We start from the raw sequence: 23,818 nt of genomic DNA, 5'->3' as shown, positions 1-23,818 counted from the left end.
AGACCGCTGCGCCATTCAGGAGCCATGGGCAGAACTTCCTACCTCGACCAATACACACACGGGCAGAACTCCCTACCTAGACCAATACACACACGGGCAGAACTCCCTACCTAGACCAATACACACACGGGCAGAACTCCCTACCTAGACCAATACACACACGGGCAGAACTCCCTACCTAGACCAATACACACACGGGCAGAACTTCCTACCTAGACCAATACACACACGGGCAGAACTTCCTACTTAGACCAATACACACACGGGCAGAACAGAATAAGATCCACCTAGACTAATCACACATGGACAGAATTCCCTACCTATGCTGATACACGCATGGGCAGATCTCTCTACCTAAACCAATACACACACATAGGCCACATGATCTACCCGAGACATGGACACACTGAAATAAAAAGGGCCAAATCATGAAATCCTAGAAAAAGAATATGCAGAACTAAATATATATATATATATGAGGGGGTTGGCAGTGTCTACATAACTGTATATTGTTGTTACTGTTACTACCTTGTATCATCAGAGCTACAAATCCTATCAATGGGTGGACTTTAGACTGTTGGTTGAAGTACTACCACTTGGACAGTTAGCTGCATTTAACAATATCCAGCTTCGGGGTCAAGGCTAAGGAACCGAGCATCAGTCTTCAACCCACTTGCAATAGAGCAGTGTTCTTCTGGAAGAGTGTGCAGGAAACTGTTCTGCTCTAATCAGGCCCCAGACACGGAATGGCGGATATGCATAAGCCATTACTAATCCTATTAACATTGCCAAGGCAACCTGACTGGCTTGCCGTTTGGTTTGTGCAGTGTCACAGGAGGAGAGAGAAGGAGTGGACAGAGCTGCAAAGAGAAATTCAGAGAGAGCGAGAGAGAGATATGGAGAGAGAGAGAAACAGAGAAATGGAGAGAACAAGACCGAGAATGAGAGAGAAAGAGATTTGGAGAGCCGTGGTGCGTTGTGATGTGGATGAGAAGACAGCAGCGAGGAGGTGGACTGATATCCTATCAGAGAGGATATGATGGAGGGAATGCCATGGGAGAATAGTTGTGTGCTTAATAAGCGTGAATGATGGAGTGTCCCTCTTTAGCAGATTTTCAGTAATCCATCCATCTCTAATATCCCCCTTCAATATTGTCCCTGCTCGCTTGCACATATAACTATGCATGTAACTAAGCTCACACACACTCGCGGACACACAAATCCTGAGTGTGTATGCATGTCTAAAGATGGACAAATGAATACATACTGTAGATGACTAAAATACAAACATAGGAATCTAAACACAAACACAACTACACATGTCGACACTCCAGTCCAGACACTCCAGTCCAGACACTCCAGTCCAGACACTACAGTCCAGACACTACAGTCCAGACACTCCCTACTCCTAAAAAATAATGGTGTTCATATGAACACATGTATCTAACTTACTTAGGCCTTTCTATTCCTTGTGGAACATGGGCCTACACATGTATCATGCTAATCTGGAAATAAACAAATGGATAATCTAAACAGACAGATTGACAGTGCGTGTAAAAATAAAACCCCCATGTCCCCTCCGGTTGACTGAAAGGGTCTGTCTGGAAGGGGACAATGGCCGTCATACATCCCAGAGCAGGATGCCATGTGTCCCCTCCAGCCCACCTCCCTCTTCCCAGCCCACCACCCTGTGACCCTTCTAGGACCTACCGCGGGGTCATCCCAGAGGTCAGAGCTTAGTGACAGGGAACTGCAGCATATCATTACAGTCACGTAGCCACATCTGGATAATGACGACACTCTAAGCACTCAAGGGCACCATTCGTCACACATTACAGCTCCAAGCACCAACACACTGACATATAATTTCCCCTGCCATGCCCGGACAACACACTGACATATCATTTCCCCTGCCACGCCCGGACAACACACTGACATATAATTTCCCCTGCCACGCCCGGACAACACACTGACATATCATTTCCCCTGCCATGCCCGGACAACACACTGACATATCATTTCCCCTGCCACGCCCGGACAACACATTGAATCACCCACATTGTGGCTGTACATTCCTAAGCAAAGGCCTCCACTTGATCCTACAACGGGTAAAGCTGGACAGTAAACAATATCAGATACACAAACTCCTCACGTAAGGGGAGGAATTTGTTAGGCCATATTTCCACTTCAAATATCTATTTAATATTCTGCTTGAAGGAAAAGATTGAAAGACGATGGCCCTGGTCTGCACCTATTGACTGACTCTGTGCCCTTCCTCCTAGAGTGAGACTTTAACAAGAGGTTGTTTTTCCACTCTTTCAACTCTTTTTTTCTTTTCACAACTGAATGAGGAATTAGGACACCTGCTGCGGTTGCATTCACAGGTTTGTTCTGTCAAGACAAAATAGTCTGTTGGTAATTTAATGAAAGGAAGTATCTTTAAGCTATTTTGTTTGTGTGGCCTTGAAAAATAAGCATTTCCATCTGTATTTGGAAAAACGATATCATACACAGCTTTCCTCTGTGGCCCTTTGAAAAACTTGGTCAAAGACGTGCTTCAGTTTGCGACTGCATTGATGAACAGGCAGGGCTAGAAAACACTCATTACAATGGAGTTTCTCCATCAAGTTACAAAACTTTAACTTCCACAGAAGTTTCTGGAATTGGATATTCTTTCCACACCACATTATTCTTCACTTCCCACACAGCCAGTGAGAAGGGGGCTGATCAGCTGTCTCCTCTTGGTAGAATGAGTGCCCCACGGACTAATAAAAACCCAGGCAATGGCAGTCAGAAACTAAAATAAAATACTCAGAGAGCACAGAGTGGCCAATGGTCTGACACTTCAATTTCCTCCACAGCGGGAGAGATAGGGAGAACAGAGGTGAGGCATTATATAGTCCACATCACAGGGACAGTCAGGTTCATTTTTTACCCAACACACACCACCGACTGACTGACTTCCAGATTCCAAAGACAAGACCATTTCCTTCTGACGTCCAGCCCTCCTCCTCCACTCAGCTCAAAATGGAAGCTTGTATTCCTTCGATAAATCTGAATTCAGTTACCCCCCCCCGCTTCTACAGTCTTTGAGGAGCGTTATATCACAGTGTCTTCAGAAATCACTGTGTGTGTGTGTGTGTGTGTGTGTGTGTGTGTGTGTGTTTGTGTGCGTGTCTCCCTCCTGCCCAATCGCTGGCAGATGTGTAATGGCTTCCCAGTCATATCGTTACCTTTAGATGGAGTTTAATTACTACACAGTAGCAGATGTATGTCTCCAAATTACATTATCCCTGCAATTACTAGCCTCAGAAGCCAATTTAGGACTGAAGACTGCTACTACCCCACACTCATCTCTAGTCTACACTACCTAGGCCAGTGTGTGGAGTCCCTCACAGAATGGGCCCGTGGCATGAACACACTCCATTTGTGGAAGATATTAACAGACATTTACAAAATGATTCCCTTGTATTAACTGAAGTTCATTATAACAAGTGCAGTTTTCTGTGTACAGTATATCTGAGGATGTCTCGTGTGCGTCTGTGTGTGTCTGTGTGTATGTGAGTGTGTTTCAATGCGTATGTGTGTGTGTGTCCGTCTGCGCATGTGTGTTACTCCACCTGGTCCTCCTCTCCACCTCCCTCCTCATCGTACTTCAGGATGTTGTCTCTGACGTCGTCCTCCGGGTCAATGAGAAGCTGCTTGGCCTGACGCTCCTTATCACGACGCTTCATCCACACCACAAACAACAATACCAGAACTACAGAAGGAGGGAGGGAGGAAGGGAAAGCGTGAGAGAGAGAGAGATCCCATATTACAAAACATAATAACTGACATATTCTGCATACACATGTAATCCAATCCAGAATTTAGAGCTTGCCTCGAGCCTGATCAGGGATATCTTTTGGGTAATCCTGAAATAATCTACTGGTGTCTCTTGGGCATGACGTTTAGCTCCCTCCATAATTCCTGTGGCAGTGTTTGGGGATGGCATTTGATCTTGTTTGTGTGTTTGTGTGTTTGTGGCGGGTGGGGTGGTGGGGACACTGCTGTGTGTGTGTGTGTGTGTGTGTGTGTGTGTGTGTGTGTGTGTGTGTGTGTGTGTGTGTGTGTGTGTGTGTGTGTGTGTGTGTGACTGTGAGTGCACGCGCGAGCATGCGAGAGGGCAGGGCTGCACTCACTGAGGAGGATGATGATGCAGAGCAGGATGGCGATGATGGCGCCCGTGCCCAGCCCTGCGGCGATGATGTGCTGCTGGTCGGTGCAGTCCCCGTTGTGGTCACACTGGCACACCTTGACCCGCAGGTAGGATGTGTTGGACATGGGCAGGTTGCCAGAGTCAGTGATGATGATGGGGATCTCGTAGATGCCGCTTTCCAGGAAGCCAATCTTCAGGCTCAACAAGGCATAATCACCTGGGAGACGGGGGAGAAGGAAAGAGGGGGGAGGGAAAGAGACGTAAAGGAAGGGAAAGTGAAGGAAGAAAGATAAATAAGCAACTCAATTACTAATCCCTAAATAAAACAAAACAACACTCTACTTAAAATGTTCCAGAGTGTAACTACTGGGAAAATAAATACACTACCTGGCCAATAGTATGTGGACACCTGCATGTCGAACATTTCGTTCCAAAATCATGGACATTAATATGGAGCTAGTCCATATGCCTCCACTCTTCTGGGAAGGATTTCTAATAGTTGTTGGAACATTTCTGTGGGGACTTGCTTCCATTCAGCCACAAGCGCAATAGTGATGTTGGGCACTAATGTTGGCCGATTAGGCCTGGCTTGCAGTCGGCATTCCAATTCGTCCCAAAGGTGTTCAATGGGGTTCAGGTCAGGGCTCTGTGCAGGCTAGTCAAGTTCTTCCACACCGATCTCTACATACCATTTCTATATGGACCTCGCTTTGTGCACGGGCACATTTTCATGCTGAAACAGGATAGGGCCTTCCCCAAACTGTTGCCACAAAGTTGGAAGCACAGAATCATCTAGAATGTCATTGTATCCTGTAGCGTTCAGATTCCCTTCACTAGAACTAAGGGGCCACCAAACGTTACAGTTGGCACTATGCATTCGGGCAGGTAGCGTTCTCTTGGGATCCACCAAACCTAGATTTGTCTGTCGGACTGCCAGATGGTGAAGCAAGATTCATCACTACAGAGAACGCATTTCCACTGTTCCAGAGTCCAATGGTGGTGAGCATTATACCACTCTAGCCGACGCTTGTCATTCTGCATGATTATCTTAGGCTTGTGTGTGGCTGCTCAGCCATGAAAACAGATTTCATGAAGCTCCCGAGGAACAGTTCTTGTGCTGACGTTGCATCCAGTGGCAGTTTGGAACTTCTAAGTGAGTGTTGCAACCAAGGACCTACAAATTTTACGCGTTACACGCTTCATCACTTGGAGTTCCCTTTCTGTGAGTTTGTGTGGCCTACCACTTTGCGGCTGAGCCATTGTTGCTCCTAGACGTTTCCACTTCACAATAAAAACACTTACAGTTGACAGGGGTAGCTGTAGCAGTGCAGACATTTGACAAACTGACTTGTTGGAAAAGTGGCATCCTATGACGGTGACACGTTGAAAGTCACTGAGCTCTTCAGTAAGGCCATTCTACTGCCAATGTTTGTCTATAGAGATTGCATGGCTGTGTGCTCGATTTTATACACCTATCAGCAATAGGTGTGTTGCTGAAATAGCCGAATCCACGAATTTGAAGGAGTGTCCACATACTTTTGAACAGCATGAATTCCAATACCTGGAAATTGTGCCAGCTTATCTAATCCAAAATATGGTCAGGATTTAGATTTTGAGCTTATAAACCCACTGAAGACATTTTTGATAATGCCGCTTAGGCTAAACCCCCCCCAGATTCTATAATCCATATGGCTGTTATCCTATTAAGATAGTTATTCATTTACTGCGGTTTACACTCGCATCGATTCGCTATCAACGCACAAAAAATGAGTAATTCCGCCAATATGTTGTTTGTATAATTAGCATAATCAATTAGTGAGCTGCTTGATAAATTAAAGACCTGTTACCTAATCTCTTTTATAATATAGTGTCTTAACATAGGCCTCGTGAGGCACGCACACTGAGAGCATTGTCTACTTTCAAACGCTCGTAGAAAAAAAGGGTTCCAAAAGGGTTCTTTGGCTGTCCCCATAGGAGAACCCTTTTTGGTTCCAGGTAAAAACCCTCTGTGGAAAGAACCTTTTTAGTTTCTAGATAGGAGATTTTTTCTAAGAGTGTCGGTCACTGCTCTTGGCCCTATGGAGAGCCAGAAACCTCATGGACATGATGCCCATACGGTACTGCCCGGAAGCCAGTGTCAAACCTATAGTGTTATTTATCACCATCCAAATGACCAGGTGGTTCTCTATTCTCACTGGCGGTTGTAAAACACGGGAAGTTGATTGATGAATGTCAGCTATTGGCCAGAATGGTCACCTGGTGACCCAGATCTAAATCAGTCTCTGATTACATTGGAAGAATGAAAACCAGCAGTATTGCCCCGATAGATATATTGAATAGCCCTGATCTACAGTGTTTTTGTTTGTTTGATTGTTTGCTATTGTTGATGTTGTTGTTGTTGTGTCTTACCACTGAGCCGTGTGATGGTCCAGTTTCTTCTGACATCTGAGGGCCTGTTGGCCAGCTCGAACGCGAAGGGTCCGGCGTTGGGGTTGAGGTCTCCGTCCAGCGCTGTGATGTTGATGCCGTTAGGCTCGGGCTTCTTGCACATCTCAGTCTCCTGGGGGTAGACGTGGGGCGCGTTGTCGTTGATGTCCAGCAGGGAGATCTGCAGGGTGCCTGTACCGCTCGCTGGTGGGACGCCTGGACGGGACAACACACACAGACGGATGCACACACAATGTCACACGCACAAACGTCTTAGAATACAGATTTGACATAACACATAATAACGATAAGGGGAAGTATACCATTGAAGTGATCCTCATGCATGATGTCTTGCTGCATGTTTGCTAATACATAACGTTGTTATCCTGAACCTGGTTCTTGGTGTAAAAGTAAGGCAGAGAGGAGCAGCAGCAGCCAGTCTGCAGGGACAGGACCCCTCCAGACTGCATACTGATCTGAGGAGCAGAGCTCCTCTCTCTCCACGGGTGAGGGTGGGGGATATAGCGCAATGTTTGGGGTATGGAGGGAGGCGCAGAGAGGCTGTGCATGTGTGTGTGTTATCTAAAGAGAGTGTGTATTCCTGACGAAGGGGGAGGCCACAGGGTGAGAATACTAAACCAGACAGACAGAGAAGAGCACACTGTCGCTGCCTTAGCCCGGGAGACCCAGAGCCTCAGCCCCTCTATGTATTCATGGGGCTAAGAGGCTTTTTTTGCCATTCAGGCCACGCTCAAATGAGCCACTCATCTAATCCTGACCTATTAATGCTGAGAAACCTCTTTATTGAGAGAGTTTCTAAGCCTATTGGCCTACGCTGTGCTCTGTGGAACAGGCTAAACCTGAACAGAGGTAAATCCAGTCAGGGAAGGAGAGAGGAAAGAGGTGAATACGTCCACAGTGTGGCTGCTAGGTCTGTGCTCGCTCTGAAACGTTAACTTTCAACAGGGTGGCGGTTGCTACATTGGTGTCTGGCACAATTTTAACCTTGAAAAAGGCAGCTGTGTGTGAGATTTTTGCCTGCTAAAAACAATATTCCCCTAGTCTACTTGGCTATACAGATGGAAGCAGATATTAGCGCCCGGTGACTAGGCTAAGTACCATTGTCAGAGGCCAAGAAGGTGGCGCTGTACATGTTGTCCTTCACGTAGGGCGACTCGCGGTCCAGGACGGCGATGGTTGTAATGCGCCCGGTGTTAGCATCAATTCTCAGCCAGTTGGCTGGGTCTGAGAGCCTGGTGTATCTGAGAACACAGAGGACGAAGATTGAAAGAAGATACATAAAGACGTTCATTCAAACCTTACAAGCTAGGTTTTTTTAATCATTATTTAATTTTATGCAGACTCATACATTCAAGGCTAAAGGTGGTGAATGTTCAACAAAAGAAAGATACATATCTTACTGAGAATGGGAGTGTTTTTATTGACAATCCGTGATTGAAGAAACTGCATGAAAAGCTCTGTATGAATACAGCTATTTAGTATCATTATTACCTAATGCTTTGCTGCATGAATCTATCAGGGTCTTGTGCTGTGAAGGTGGTCAGTGTGGATTCTGCTAACATCCCCTCCTCCAGTTTGATGAGTTTGGGGTTGGGGTCGAAGTAGGGGCTCTCGTTGACGTCAATGACCCTGATGGAGACTGTGGCGGTGGACTGGCGAGGGGAGTGGATGCCCCGGGCGAGAGACACCTCGTTCACCGCTACCACCGTCAACATGTACGTCCTGCTGATCTCATAATCGATTGGCTGGAGGGAGGAAACGCAAACGTACGTAAGTATGCTCCATGGACGGTAAGGGATCGATAAAGTATATATTCGGTTCTTTTTTCTGTCAATAAAGTACTCTTCTTCTTCTAATGCAATGCGGCAAAGATCCCAGAAAATGTCAGCTCGGGGCTACTTTAGTTAGTTGTACTACTACTGCTGAGCTGTCTTAGCCAGTCACAGTCTGTTAAAGGTCGCCAAAGCACACACACATCCCTGGGTAGCTCCTCTTTTCAATTCGCTGCAGCTAGCGACTGGAACGAGCTGCAAAAAAAACACTCAAACAGGACCGTTTTCTCTCAATCTCTTCATACAAAGACTCAATCATGGACACTCTTACTGACAGTTGTGGCTGCTTTGTGTGATGTATTGTTGTCTCTACCTTTGTGCTGTTGTCTGTGCCCAATAATGTTTGTACCATGTTTTGTGCTGCTACCATGTTGTGTTGCTACCATGCTGTGTTTTCATGTGTTGCTGCTATGCTATGTTGTTGTCTTGGGTATCTCTTTATGTAGTGTTGTGGTGCCTCTCTTATCGTGATGTGTGTTTTGTCCTATATTTTTTATTTGTTTTTAATCCCAGCCCCTGTCCCCGCAGGAGGCCTTTTAGTAGTCCGTCATTGTAAATAAGAATTTGTTCTTAACTGACTTGCCTAGTTAAATAAAAGTTAAATAAATAAAATAATAAAATACAATTAGCTATTAAAATAAGTGGCTCCCCTGGGAGATACGGGAGTGGAGGGAAGGGGATTGGGGTAATGGATTAAGTCTGAGGGTGTTGCAGTCTGTCTCACCTTGACGACGGTTACCAGGCCCTCGTTAGTGGTGGGGTCGGTTGGCACGGAGAACCTGCCAGTGGGGTCACCTCCAGTGATCTTGTAGACGGCCTTCCACGCTAGCGTGTTGGGCTGGTCTTTGTCCGTCACCGTCAGGTTGGCCACGATGACATTCACCCGGTTCTCAGGCACCTCTCCAAAGAACTAAATGAATAAAAGATGGAGGATGGGACAGAGAGCAGTTACACATACTGCTGCGCCAGCGAAAAACACAGGCTCCGTGCTCCAGCTCTACACACCCAACACCCAATTTCAAGTAAATAAATGTCCACAGCAATTTATCATGTTATCATCGCCATCTCGGCCTGATAGCAAAACAATACCATTACAATACACGAGGGCCAATGTATCGGTAACAAATACATCAAGCACCTGTCTCTGCTCTGCTCTCTCTGCCTGCCTGATGTACTCACAGTGTCAGTACTTACATGTGGGTTGTTCCATTTTATATCAATCACTTTTTGGATGCACCCCTTTTGATTTGGACAAACCTTTCTATACATATTTGCCCATAGTAGACGTGGTCAGAAAGTCACTTTTTGGAACTGAATGCCAAAACATTTAGGCAATAGATGTGCTGAAAATTGAACCGGTTTGCATATCCCACTCTATCATGAGACATCCAGTCCTTCATCACTGGAAAAGATAAGTAAATTTAACGTAAATGATCTAAAACATTGTAAACTGCGATGTATTTATTTATTTTGCACATGCTGTAGCGAGACCCTGTTTTGCATCATCTGAGTTTTACGTTGTTGTGCCCGTCATCGGTTGAGACACAACATGGCTCTGCCTGGGTCTTTACAGTGCTATGACTGGGAACAGAGTGAATCACACAGTGTGGTGTAATGCATAGATGTGAAGCTTTGTTCTTTCTTACCATCTCGGCAGTGAACTCTGGTGGGTTGTCGTTGATGTCGGTCACCCTGATAACGGCCGTGGCAGTGTTGGACAGGCCGTACATGGGGTTGCCCTCCATGTCTGTGGCCTGGATGATCAACGTGTACTGAGGCACTTTCTGCATGAAAAAAAAATAAGTTGAAAAATAATCCACTCTCTATATCATGGACAACATGAGGCCCATTTCTAGTTTGCCTTGTCTATCAAAAGTGTTGGAAAAACTTGTCAATAATCGACTGACTGGCTTTCTTGATGTCTATAGTATTCTCTCTGGTATGCAATCTGATTTCAGCTCATGTTATGGATGTGTCACTGCAACCTTATAGACCTTTCGATATGGTAGAACATTCCATTATTGTGGGCCCGCTAAGGAGTATTGGTGTCTCTGAGGGTGTCTTTGGCCAGGTTTACTAACTACCTCTCTCAAAGAGTGCAGTGTATAAAGTCAGAACATCTGCTGTCTCGGCAACTGCCTGTCGTCAAGGGAGTACCCCAAGGCTCGATCCTAGGCCCCACGCTCTTCTCAATTTACATCAACAACATAGCTCAGGCAGTAGGACACTCTCTCATCCATTTATATGCATATGACAGAGTCTTATACTCTACAACAAAACTTTCTTAGTGTCCAACAAGCTTCCTCTGGCCTTAACCTTGTTCTGAACACCTCCAAAACAAATGGCATGTGGTTTGGTAAAAATAATGCTCCTCTCCCCACCAGTGTGATTACTACCTCTGAGGGTTTAGAGCTTGAGGTAGTCACCTCATACAATACTTTGGAGTATGGCTAGATGGTACACTGTCCTTCTCTCAGCACATATCAAAGCTGCAAGCTAAGGTTAAATCTAGATTTGGTTTCCTCGATTGGAATCACTCCTCTTTTACCCCAGCTGCCAAACTAACCATCCTACCCATGCTAGATTACGGAGACGTAATTTATAGATTGGCAGGTAAGAGTGCTCTTGAGTGGCTAGATGTTCTTTACCATTCGGCCATCAGATTTGCCACCAAATGCTCCTTATAGGACATATCGCTGTACTTTATACTTCTCTGTAAACAGGTCATCTCTGTATATCCGTCGCAAGACACACTAGCTGATGCTTATTTATAAAACCCTCTTAGGCCTCACTCCCCCCCCCCCTATCGGAGATACCTACTGCAGCCCTCCGCCTCCACATACAACACGCAGGAGGCCTTTTGCATTTCATTCGGCCATCATTGTAAATAAGAATTTGTTCTTAACTGACTTGCCTAGTTAAATAAAGGTAAAGCCTTGAGCCGTGTGTTCAGTAGAAATGTGGGTCTTACATAAACCCCAACGAGGAATCCGAGTTATTCTCACAATGATCAAGTCTACATCAATTCCCTGTGGAGAGAGAAAGGAACTGTAGAAGTCGGCTTGCTGTGGGAGTGCAACGCTTCCACTCTGTGTAGCAGTATGGTGCACGATGGGTAATCCCACTGTAACAAATGACTCCCTTCACATTAAAAGCTACTCAGGCGACGGACCAGTTGCTAGGTAATGAGAATCGGGGAAATTACTTTCATGGTGGCAAATGCCGTATATATAACAGCAGCCCTGGGGCAAACTTGATTGAGTGGGCCAACTATCCAGATTGCCCTGGCCAGAATTACAGCAATTGGCTTTGTTTTTTCCCTTTGACTTTTTATATTTATTCCGTTATTTTTTCCTCTCCTTCCTTCCAGTAAAAGCAAGTCCATGGCCATGCAATTAAATAGGAGTGTTAACAGCAACGAGGAGAAAACCATTTAGCTGCTCAATGATGCATATTGCCTCCATGTTAGAGTAAATAATTCCGAAGAGTGTGATGAGTCAATTTCTGGTCTTCGTTGGGAAAATGGTAATGGGGCATACTTAGCTAACTTCATTAGTTTTGAGACACACTAAAGATTATCAGCAGTAAAAACAACTCAAAACTGTTCATCTGCTATCTACAGCTCACTTAGGTAAACAAAGGAAAAGATATCTTGATGTATACGAGTTAGAGGAATGCCGAGCAGCGAAGGAGGAGCACATATACGAATGAATGTGATGATGGGACTGTTACTGCTACTGCAATGGGGTTTAATAAGAGAGCACGCGAGCACGCATGCACGGGCACACAAACTGTTGTATTGCGTACCTCTCTGTCCAGGCCAGCCGCGACGGTAATGATGTCTCCTGTCTTGTTGTTAATGGTGAACATGTTGGATGTCGGGCTCTCGGGATTCTGGGATCCGATCTTGTAGCGCAGCATCCCATTGGCTGTTTTGGGGTCGTCTTTGTCAACAGACGTTACCGTCATAACGAAGGTCCCTGATGAATGACAAGAGAGACAGAAGATGCAAATAGGGGATTTAACTTTTAAAAAGGTAGAACCTTGTTTTATTTCAATACTGCAGTGAATCGACCTAAGACAGTCATTACACTAACGTTACTTCCATACTATGAGGATCCGTTGACTAACACGGAGCACAGTCGAAACATAGCCCAAATAAAAGCTTTGGCTTCGTCTGAAATGTTGACAAAGCACATCCACAAGAGAATACTTGCTATTGGCAGAGATCTTATCCATATCGAACCACAGCCAAATGAACAAAATGACTACCCTGTGTGATTCATCAATGCCGTTTGATGTCGTAATAGTCTAGTGGCACAGTGGGCCAGAGGCTGGAAAGGTTAGTCTGGGCTCCTACCTGGTTTGGAGCCCTCAGGGACGGAGCCGTTCCAGATCTGATGAATGAACTCTGGCCGGTTGTCGTTCATGTCAATCACATTGATCACAATGTCGATGGGGCTCTCTACCTGGTTACCGTTCAGATCCACAGCATGAGCTCTCAGCTGTAGGTGAGACACCAGGGAGAGCACTCAGCTGGTTGTGGTGTACACACATACACACGTATGCACACATGCACGCACACACTTATTCATCCAGGCATACACATAACCAGAAAACAGAAAATATACAAAAGTCATAGCAATGTAGGACCCGCACGATAAACATACAGCTAACACACTCCACTTTGCCTAAGCAGAACCTTGGCATTGTGATGACTCTCTCCATTACCTATTTCCATTTCTCTCAGACAAAAATAATGAGCCTTTCAATACTGTTAATGTTTGTTTCTTCCCCGTGCAGCGCTTCCAGCGATGCCCTCCCCATTTTACCTTTCATTACAAACATGTCATATACTGCTTTTACTGTCTGCCCACAGTATTGATGTATTAATGTCTCTAATGTCTCACCCTGAATCAAGTCAATAGCATTGGTTGCTAGACATATCACAACTCCCAAACAATGACCACTGCCATTTAATTCATAGTTATGAGTGGGTCATGATATCGCTAGAAGTTAGAGTTTTTCAAATTCTCAGACGGATAAGTCAGTTCCGGAATGCCTCCCAAAACCCCCCACCCCTCTCCAGTGTACACTATTGAGGAGTGTTTGACTACCAAGGGACCTTGAGCACATGCCAGCCAGCCTCCTGGAATGTACAGACTGCATGTATAAGCCAAAGAGGACATACTGTACATCTCGATAAAGATGAATGCTTAATGCTTGGTACTTTTCCTGTAAACGTTTGGAATATCTGCTTCGTTGCTCTTATTCACTGTACCGGTTGCAAGGCCAAGGTGCTTTCTCCATCATGGAGAAAAGTCAATACAGTCAAACTCACATCACTTCAGGTCAAGCTTGGCCAAGGAAGGCTTGAGATTAATGGGACCTGCACACACTATTACTCCACCATACCTTTATTTGGCTAGAAAAGTACAATGTTTAGAACCAAAGTGGATCTTGACTTTGTCAGTGCGCGTGGTCCTAGTCATCTGCTCTCTATCACGTAGGCCTGTGTGTGTGTGTGTGTGTGTGTGTGTGTGTGTGAGAGAGAGACTTACGTGGAAGTTGGATATGTGTTCCCTGTCCAGGGGTTTCATGACAGACAGCTCTCCAGAGATGGGGTGAATGATGAAGATGCCGGTGGGTGGCTGGTCAGCTCCGGGTCCGGTCACACTGTACCTCAGGGATCGGTTCTTGTCATTGTCCGACCGGATCTGTTTCAGAACACAAAGGTAGGTTGGTTAAATGATGATCAATACTCAATTGTAGGTATATATATATATACGGTTGAAGTCGGAAGTTTACATACACTTAGGTTGGAGTCATTAAAACTCATTTTCAATCACTTATAATTCACTGTATCACAAATCCAGTGGGTCAGAAGTTTACATACACTAAGTTGACTGCTTTAAAAAGCTTGGAAAATTGCAGAAAATGATGTCATGGCTTTAGAAGCTTCCGATAGGCTAATTGACATCATTTGAGTCAATTGGAGGTGTACCTGTGGATGTATTTCAAGGCCAACCTTCAAACTCAGTGCCTCCTTGCTTGACATCATGGAAAACTCAAAAGAAATCAGCCAAGACCTCGGGAAAAAAAAAATTGTAGAGCTCGACAAGTCTGGTTCATCCTTGGGAGCAATTTCCAAATGCCTGAAGGTACCACGTTCATCTGTACAAACAATAGTACGCAAGTATAAACACCATGGGACCAAAAAGCCGTCATACCGCTCAGGAAGGAGATGCATTCTGTCTCCTAGAGATTAATGTACTTTAGTGCGAAAAGTGCAAATCAATCCGAGAACAACAGCAAAGGATCGTGTGAAGATGCTGGAGGAAACAGGTACAAAAGTATATCCACAGTAAAATGAGTCCTATACTGACTCAGCAAGAAAGAAGCCACTGCTCAAAAACCGCAATAAAAAAGCCAGACTACGGTTTGCAACAGCACATGGGGACAAAGATCATACTTTTTGGAGAAATGTCCTCTGGTCTGATGAAACAAAAATAGAACTGTTTGGCCATAATGACCATTGTTATGTTTGGAGGAAAAAGGGGGAGGCTTGCAAGCCGAGGAACACCATTCCAACCGTGAAGCACGGGGGTGGCAGCATCATGTTGTGGGGGTGCTTTGCTGCAGGAGGGACTGGTGCACTCACAAACTAGATGGCATCATGAGGAAGAAAAAACTATGTGGATATATTGAAGCAACATCTCAAGACATCAGTCAGGAAGTTAAAGCTTGATCGCAAATGGGTCTTCCAAATGGACAATGACCCCAGGCATACTTCCAAAATTGTGGCAAAATGGCTTAAGGACAACACGGTCAAGGTATTGGAGTCATCACAAAGCCCTGACCTCAAACCTATCAATAATGTGTGGGCAGAACTGAAAAAGCGTGCACGAGCAAGGTGGCCTACAAACCTGACTCAGTTACACCATCTCTGTCAGGAGGAATGGGCCAAAATTCACCCAACTTATTGTGGGAAGCTTGTGGAAGGCGACCCGAAACAATTTAAAGGCAATGCTACAAAATACTAATTGAGTGTCTGTAAACTTCTGACCCACTGGGAATGTGATGAAAGAAATAAAAGCTGAAAGAAATCATTCTCTACTCTTATTCTGACATTTCACATTCTTAAAATAAAGTGGTGATCCTAACTGACCTAAGACAGGGAATTTTTACTTGGTTTAAATGTCAGGAATAGTGAAAAACTGAGTTGAAATGTATTTGGCTAAGGTGTATGTAATGTTCAGAATTTTACTTAAAAATAATAATGTGGTGGCGGGGGTATGTATGTGTTGCCCTGCCCTGGAGTCCCGTTAGTGAGTGGTACAAACAGATCTTCCTCCCTTGCGTGTGTGTGTGCGTGTGTGTGTGCGGGTGTGTGTGTGCGTGTGTGTGTGTGTGCGCGTGTGTGTGTGTACGCGTGTGTGTGTGCGTTTGTGCCTGTGTGTGTGTGTGCGCGTGTGTGTGTGTACGCGTGTGTGTGTGTGTGTACTGGTGATGGGGGGAAAATGTATACAGTTGCATATATGAATATTATATATCGTATTGTATAATTCTGACAATATCACAATATTGTTTTTTGACGACTAAGTCTACCTCTGTCCCCATACAGACAACTCAGTTAAGTATTGAATTTCAAGCACAAGTTCAACAACAAAGACCAGGGAGTTTTTTAAAAACCTCTTAAAGAAAGACAGTGATTAGGAGATGGGTAACAATATAAAATCAGACATTGTATATCTCTTTAAGCATGGTCAAGTTAATAATTATGCTGTGGATTATATATTAAACCATCCAGACACATTAAAGATACAGTCATCTTTCTGAACTGAAAGACAGAAATTAAACTGCTAAGGGATGTAACCTTGAGGCCATTGGTGATATTAAAACAGTTCAATGTCTGTGATGGTAGAAAACTGAGGATGGATCAACAACTTCACAATAATGACCTAAATGACATAATTAAAAAGATATACAAATATACCACAAAAACACAGCAAAGGAATAGACTTTTTGTCCCAAATGTAAAGCCTTATGTTTGAGGTAAATCCAACACAACATATCACTGAGTAACTGCCTCCTTATTTTCATGCATGGTTGTGGCTGCATCATGTTATAGGTGTGCTTGACATCGGCAAATGCTGGGGAGTTTTTCAGGATAAAAAGAAATGGGATAGAGCTAAGCAAAGGCGAAGGGAGGGAATCTGAGGGAGGAATTCACCTTTCAGCAGGTCAATAACCAGGCCAATTGTAAGCTGGAGTTGCTTGCCAAGAAGGACGTGCATGTTCCTGAGTGGCCAAGTTACAGTTTTGACTTAAATCTGCTTTAAAAAATCGATGGGAATACTTAAAAACTGCTGTCTAGCCATGATCCTCAACATCTTGACAGAGCTTGAAGACTTTTAAAATAATAGAGGGCAAATATTGCACAATCCAGGTGTGCAAAGCTCTTATAGACTTACCCAAGAAGCCTCACATCTGTAATTGATGCCAAATGTGTTTCTAACATGTATTGACTCAAGGAGATGAAAACTATGCAACAACTATTCTTTACTAATTCAATATCAATTCATCTGTAAAAAAAAAATATGAATTTTTCTTCCACTTCGACATTACAGAATATGTTGTGTACATTGAATATGTTGTGTACATTGTTGACAAAAAATGACAAGTAAATACATTTGAATCCCACTTTGTAACACAATAAAAGGTGAAGAAATCCAAGGGGCCTGAATACTTTTGCAAGGCTATGTGAGTGTGATATATTTGAGTCTCCGTGTCTTCACTGGTCTATCTATCTCTACCCATAAGCTTGAGTATCCATAGTGTGTCTGCATGGTGCCTGTTGCCACACCCTTATGTCATTGATTCAACTCAGTAAAATCCCCACCCCTAATGCCCTTGGATTAAAGATAATACATACAGATGTCGTATATTGGACTTAGCACTCAGTCAGGAACCAGAAAGCTTACATTGAGAAAGGATCTACTTCTTAACTGACATGAGAAAGATTGCCAGTCCTTCATTCACATCCACCCACCCACTGCTATGGTGTGTGTGTGTGTGTGTGTGTGTGTGTGTGTGTGTGTGTGTGTGTGTGTGTGTGTGTGTGTGTGTGTGTGTGTGTGTGTGTAGAAGGTAAATGGATGTGCTGGGAGTGTCCTTGAGCCCATGATAAAGCGAAGATAGTATCTCAACAGGGAAACAGGCCAATGGAGGGCTCTTTTGTAAAATTCACTGTGTTCTCTAACGCTACATCATACCAGGTTACATTCATATCAATGACCTGCCTGACTGGGAGAGGGAAATCAGATATAATAGCACAGGCCCCTTTCGGGACATGTAGTAAATATGGCGGTGGATTGAGTGTTGTGGTCATGGTGGTAGAATGGGAATGGCCGGTCCAAAATCTTCTGCTGCTTCATAGAACCATGAAGCTCACATCAGAGCAATACCGTTTCCTTTGATATTGTGGATATCTGGTGTTTGTGTGTGTGTGTGTGTGTGTGTGTGTGCGTGCGACATCTTACCCGGACCAGGTCCTGGGGGAACTCTCCTCTGGAGTTCTCGGGAACGTTGATTGGGGGGATGACCCAGTCTCTCTTCATGCGTTTGAGCTGGCCGATGGAGCTGCTGTCTGTCTGCCGTGATGGGAACCATATCTCCTGGAGACCCTGGGACTGAGCTGGGGGAGCTTGGATGTCCTGGGCCTGAAGGAGAGAAATAACATCAGGTTACTAACTTGGCACATCTAAAAAAAACAATGGAAACTTCAGATAGACATTGAAAACAACTAAAGCGGACACATCTAGAAACGAATGACTTGAGGTAGACTGTTTATACAGTAGCCACAAGACCAATTGTCTTTAACTACCAATGATGTGATGGAAGGAATTCAAGAGAATGTACATTCCTGCCTGACCTAAAACTGTTTTCCCAATATCATTCAATTATACCCACTAGATGACCAAATGTGGGAGCTTGTAGGAGGCTTTTTGATGTGGCCACGTTATATTTTAGGATCCATTTTGACTTTGAGAATTCAGTGAAGGTTAACATAGCCTCCATATATGTGATGATGTGTTTGAACAGCCTCTCTTTCCAGGCTTTCAGTGAGAAACAAGGCTGGGAATGAGAGTAGTGTTTGAGGTGCTTTGTCGGGGATAGTACTGCAGCCCACAGTTAGCTTTAAATCACAGACCTCCTCTCATGTCCTGATAAAAGCATGCGCACACACACACACACACACACACACACACACACACAAAGGCTTTTAAAATTGATGTGCCATCCTCCCATGGCTGTAATGAATGTGATTTGAAACAAAGGAGGATGGTACCTGCAAGCCAGACTCTAAATACCCAGATGGCTCCAATTGCCTATGCTGTTCCACAGAGAGAGACTGTTGGGAGAGATGCTGAAGCAGCGCCAGAAAAGTCACAATAACCTTGAACGCGCCATGGTAAAAATGAAAACAAGACGCCGGCAAACTTAGGTAGTCAAAGTCAGTGAATGACAGATGCAATTTCCCTGCTGCAGAACAGTCACGCCTCAGAAAGTCCTTTATTTACTCTCTCCTCCGTCTGTAATTACTGATCGCCAATTCGTTGCACAGTATCCCAAGTACTGAAACTAGCAGAAAGTTCTCTGTGCAAACAACAAAATTAATGACTGTTTTGCCTTACAAAACGAGCCCCATCTTATGCCGCCTCGGCACGCATGCCACCCCTCCCTGACGATCTACGGAGCTGTTGGAGCGTCTCCACTAATCATGTTTGAAATCCGATTATGCTGCTTTCACACATTTGAAATGCAGAGAGGCAAGCGGACAGATAGCGGGGAACATGCTTCAGAAATATCTATTACCCTATTAAACTGGAGGAGAAAGTGCGAGCGGTAATTATTTGTGACCTGGCGTCTGGAATGATGAATGGTGTGGAGGGTTTGCTTAGAAGCCTTAGCCCCAACACACATCTATCTATCTCTGGAGTGTTCGGCATGTCTCTCTGCACCTTGTTGGAGTCTACCTCCATCCTCTGACTGTGTGTGTGTGTATGTGTGTTTGTGTTGTTATAGACAAGTACAAAATCACCCTCTCTAAGGCCTAGACTCTTTTGTTGATGTGGATGGTCTTAGCAGGGGAGGTCACTTTGATGTTAACGAGCCAATTGATTAACACTAGGACCAGCAAAGCAGTCATTTTGACAGCTCATGACTTTATTCATTTTATTACTCTGATTTTTAAAGTCATGCCCCCATCCGTCCTCGGCCCTTCCTAAATAAGTCTATTTAACCCACTGCCGCTGTTAGAATCGAAATAACACAAACAGAACTGGAGTCATAGACGTTTTTAGGAGGGCATGTCATAATTTGAATGTTTTTCCCATTTTCCCCTCATTCTCCCACCAGTAGGACCTGCGCTGCTCATTCATCCGACATGGAAGTTGCAGAGGCCAGTTGATAATCACCCCGATAATTGCTTCTAAAACGGAACCTAAACTAAACCAAAACTACATTAAATAAAGTATGATGGGGTCGAAAGGGGGAGCATGGGTGAGTTGCAGAGCGAGGGGAAGCGGATCATGCATAATAACTTATTCTGAATGAATAACAGGGTGGGCCATTCTATTCTATTTGTATATTATAATTATAATCTCAAAATCTTGGGGAAGAAATGAATCATGACATCTCTATTATTCTTCTGAATCGGAACCTCAGCTAAACAATGAACCATAATCCCAACCTTGTGTGAATCTGCAGGTAGCTAACCAAAGGTCCAATGTTAGCTGTTACCTTTATTTAACTAGGCAAGTCAGTTAAGAACAAATTCTTATTTACAATGGAGGCCTACATGTAGCTAGCTAGACTCTCTTACCCGTATATATGGATAGACGCTTCTCCCTCTCTGTCACAAATGCCATGGTTGCCCTTAGTTTGAAGATGTAATATACAACAGCCTTGTGTGTTCCCTTTTCGACTCTGTCTGCATATTTGCAATCAAACGGCAGAATTTTCTCAATCTCCTTAATTATTATACTCTAATTCCACTGATTTTCTAAACTCGGTCCTCCAGAAAGTGGGGAGCAACACTTCTGCAGTTCTACGACCTGATATATTTCAAAAAAGCAGCATTAGAATGGATTACCTACACATACTGATCAGCTCATATTATAGACGGAAGGTGCTAGCTACATGGCAGACCAATCTGATCTCATCTCTCGACATGTCCAGCCCACTCATTATCTCAGCCAATCATGGCTAGCGGGAAGGTTGCTGTCATTTTTCTTGGCTAAACGAACTAGGCTCGTAATTTAACAAGTGTATTTCTATTTACAGATGGCATATACGTTTGTTATTAAGGCACATGAAACTTCACATGTTCCAGAATTTATTTAAAGAAAAATAAGTATGTTTACATTCAAATGGCGCTCCTGTGAAGTAGTGATGCGCGATATACGCCTAGTTTCCTGAAACGAGGAACAAATGTTTTCTGTTTCATTATTGTAACAAAGGCACTCCAGCCTACAGTAATATAAACTAATGAAAATGCTATTTTGTTATTTGAAATGGGAGAGAAAAATATATATTTTAATGTTACCTAACACCTACCTTCATGAACACAACCAAATCAATATTTTAGTGATAGTATATATGAAGTGTATTAATTACACTGTTAGAATGTTTCAGTCAGAATTACAACTAGTTAGCTTGAAGGGGATTCGTCAAGGCCCAGCGGTTCTAGTGCTAAAACATTCCCCAGGGCCGATGCGTTCGCAGCGCTCGCTAATATAGCATCTAATTGCTGATGTGATTAAGGATCGCATGATGATGATTCATGACAGCCATTGCTGATAACCAGATAACCAACCACACACGGCCCAATAAACTGGTGAGATATATAGTGGAGGGCTCTGAAGTCAATCAAAGATTTGGTTACTACCATGTCATCAAGTCCAAAGCCACCACTGTCAATACAGTTAAGTCAATCACATTGACACACAGCACTGACATTGACATCAATTGTCAATCAGTCTAGACTAGGCCCACCCTCCTAAAAAAAAGCACGTGCTTACCCATTTGGGTCCGCTTATTTCTATTTAAAAACAACTGTGGCCAAGCCCCTTGTTTATCTGCCCTGAACATGTGTGCATTTCTCTTTAAATGACCGGCCCGGGTGACTAATGATGTCATTAGAATCACATACCTGCAGGAGTCACAATGGTAAATGAGCGTCAGCAGCTAACGATGCTGTTTTCAAAACTATCACTAAATCATCCCCTGTAGAATTTTAAACCTCCACTGCTGCACTCATACTAACTAGACATAACTCTCAACGGTTTTAATCTGGAGGCTTATAAAAGGCAAGTGCCTTTTATGCAGTGGTTTCGGAGAGGTGCTTTTGAAATGTACTGCTTGGGTAACTAATTTGTCCTGTATATGACTGGAGGAAGAGACAATGTATTTTCAGACTGTGTCTTTGTTGAACAAAGAGGCTCATTGTACTGTACTTAGAGGCATTCATTAACAATGAAAGTCCACAACGTAAGATCAGACAACGCTGACTTCAATAATTCAACCTAAAACAGCTCACTCACACCGGTGCAAATTGGGTTGAAAGAAAGAGAAAGGGCTGAGAACGAGCTACAGAGAAAAGGCTGGAAGAGAGAGAGAGAGAGCAAGAGTGAGAGAGAGAAAGCCTCCCAAAGAGCTTAAATGTGAGTCTGTGCTGTCTTGCCAATTAACACCATTCCACAGAGTGAGAAAGAAAAACTGTCACAGATTATGGCCGTTCAATTGAACAGGAACACATAATCGAATACTGAGTATGAGGAGAGAAATACAAACCCAGCCGTTTGAGTCTCGTTTCTCCTCCTTTCCCTGTTCTCTCTCTCTCTCTCTCTCTCTCTGTGACACACTTCATTACATCACCACATCACATGGCCATTCTCATCTACAGCCAATCACAATGTTGACTGATGAGCACATGGTCAATATTTAGCAATATCTGTCAAGCCCAGCGGGAACACTGACTGAACGGTGGCTCTTTAAAGCCTAGAGACAGATGTTGTCTGTTGTTTGAATCACCACTAGTGATCCCCTCTGGTTGGATGACGAACATACCTCCATAACCCGCCACAAAAAGGCTGATTGAAATCAGTCTTTATGAGGAGGTATTCTGCATCAGTTGTGTGCAGCGCTGCTACCCACTGATCAGGCTGAGTATATGTTTGTGCTCCCCATTAAGTGAACAGTTAAAGGTACCCGTAAAACACCAGTCTCAACATCAACAGTGAAGAGGCGACTCCGTGATGCTGGCCTTCTAGGTAGAGTTCCTCTGTCCAGTGTCTGTGTTCTTTTGCCCATCGTAATCTTTTATTTTTCTTGGCCAGTCTGAGATATGGCTTTTTCTTTGCAACTCTACCCAGAGCACCAGCATCCCGGAGTCGCTTCCACTGTTGATGTTGAGACTGGTGTTTTGCAGGTACAATTTAATGAAGCTGCCAGTTGAGGACCTGTGAGGCATCTGTTTCACAAACTAGACACTCTAATGTACTTGTCCTCTTGCGCAGTTGTGCACCGGGGCCTCCCACTCCTCTTTCTATTCTGGTTAGAGCCAGTTTGCGCTGTTCTGTGATGGGAGTAGTACACAGCTTTGTACCATCTTCAGTTTCTTGACAATGTCTCGCATGGAATAGCCTTCAAATCTCAGAACAAGAATAGAGTGACAAGCCTGTAATCCAACCCACAAATGCTGATGCTCCAGATTTTTTTATTTGTTTTATTTCACCTTTATTTAACCAGGTAGGCAAGTTGAGAACAAGTTCTCATTTACAATTGCGACCTGGCCAAGATAAAGCAAAGCAGTTCGACACATACAACAACACAGAGATAAACATGGAGTAAAACAAACATACAGTCAATAATACAGTAGGAAAAAAAGTATATATGCGATGTGAGCAAATAAGTTGAGATAAGGAAGGTAAAGACAAAAAAAAGGCCATGGTGGCGAAGTAAATACAATATAGCAAATAAAACACTGGAATGGTAGATTTACAGTAGAAGAATGTGCGAAGTAGAAATAGAAACAATGGGGTGCAAAGGAGCAAAATAAATAAATAAATAAATAAATACAGTAGGGAAAGAGGTATTTGTTTGGGCTAACTTATAGATAGGCTATGTACAGATGCAGTAATCTGTGAGCTGCTCTGACAGCTGGTGCTTAAAGCTAGTGAGGGAGATAAGTGTTTCCAGTTTCAGAGATTTTTGTAGTTCGTTCCAGTCAATGGCAGCAGAGAACTGGAAGGAGAGGCACCCAAAGTAAGAATTG

The 23,818-nt window shown here is 43.9% G+C and overlaps 1 protein-coding gene and 1 long non-coding RNA gene across 2 annotated transcripts in view; one reads left to right on the top strand and one right to left on the bottom strand.

The window, feature by feature from the left end:
- The window catches only part of LOC149970784 (uncharacterized), a 461,672-nt gene that overhangs the window by 175,107 nt on the left and 262,747 nt on the right, over positions 1-23,818 (top strand). The gene's annotated exons all lie outside the window — the stretch shown is intronic.
- The window catches only part of LOC110508639 (cadherin-2), an 85,189-nt gene that overhangs the window by 8,274 nt on the left and 53,097 nt on the right, over positions 1-23,818 (bottom strand). Inside the window, exons 4-14 of the mRNA XM_036965888.2 lie at positions 18,021-18,200; positions 14,040-14,195; positions 12,839-12,983; positions 12,286-12,458; positions 10,125-10,262; positions 9,203-9,388; positions 8,138-8,391; positions 7,745-7,887; positions 6,608-6,841; positions 4,182-4,415; positions 3,621-3,760 (exon numbers count right to left, since the gene is read on the bottom strand). Coding sequence (XP_036821783.1) covers positions 3,621-3,760; positions 4,182-4,415; positions 6,608-6,841; positions 7,745-7,887; positions 8,138-8,391; positions 9,203-9,388; positions 10,125-10,262; positions 12,286-12,458; positions 12,839-12,983; positions 14,040-14,195; positions 18,021-18,200 — 1,983 coding nt within the window. The remainder of the gene's footprint in view (positions 1-3,620; positions 3,761-4,181; positions 4,416-6,607; positions 6,842-7,744; positions 7,888-8,137; positions 8,392-9,202; positions 9,389-10,124; positions 10,263-12,285; positions 12,459-12,838; positions 12,984-14,039; positions 14,196-18,020; positions 18,201-23,818) is intronic.

Source organism: Oncorhynchus mykiss, chromosome 28, assembly GCF_057628025.1.
Source record: "Oncorhynchus mykiss isolate SJ-2025 chromosome 28, ASM5762802v1, whole genome shotgun sequence".
Taxonomy (NCBI): Eukaryota; Metazoa; Chordata; class Actinopteri; order Salmoniformes; family Salmonidae; genus Oncorhynchus; species Oncorhynchus mykiss.
The sequence above is the reverse complement of the archived record's forward strand: the minus strand, read 5'-3'. Positions and strand labels throughout refer to the sequence as shown.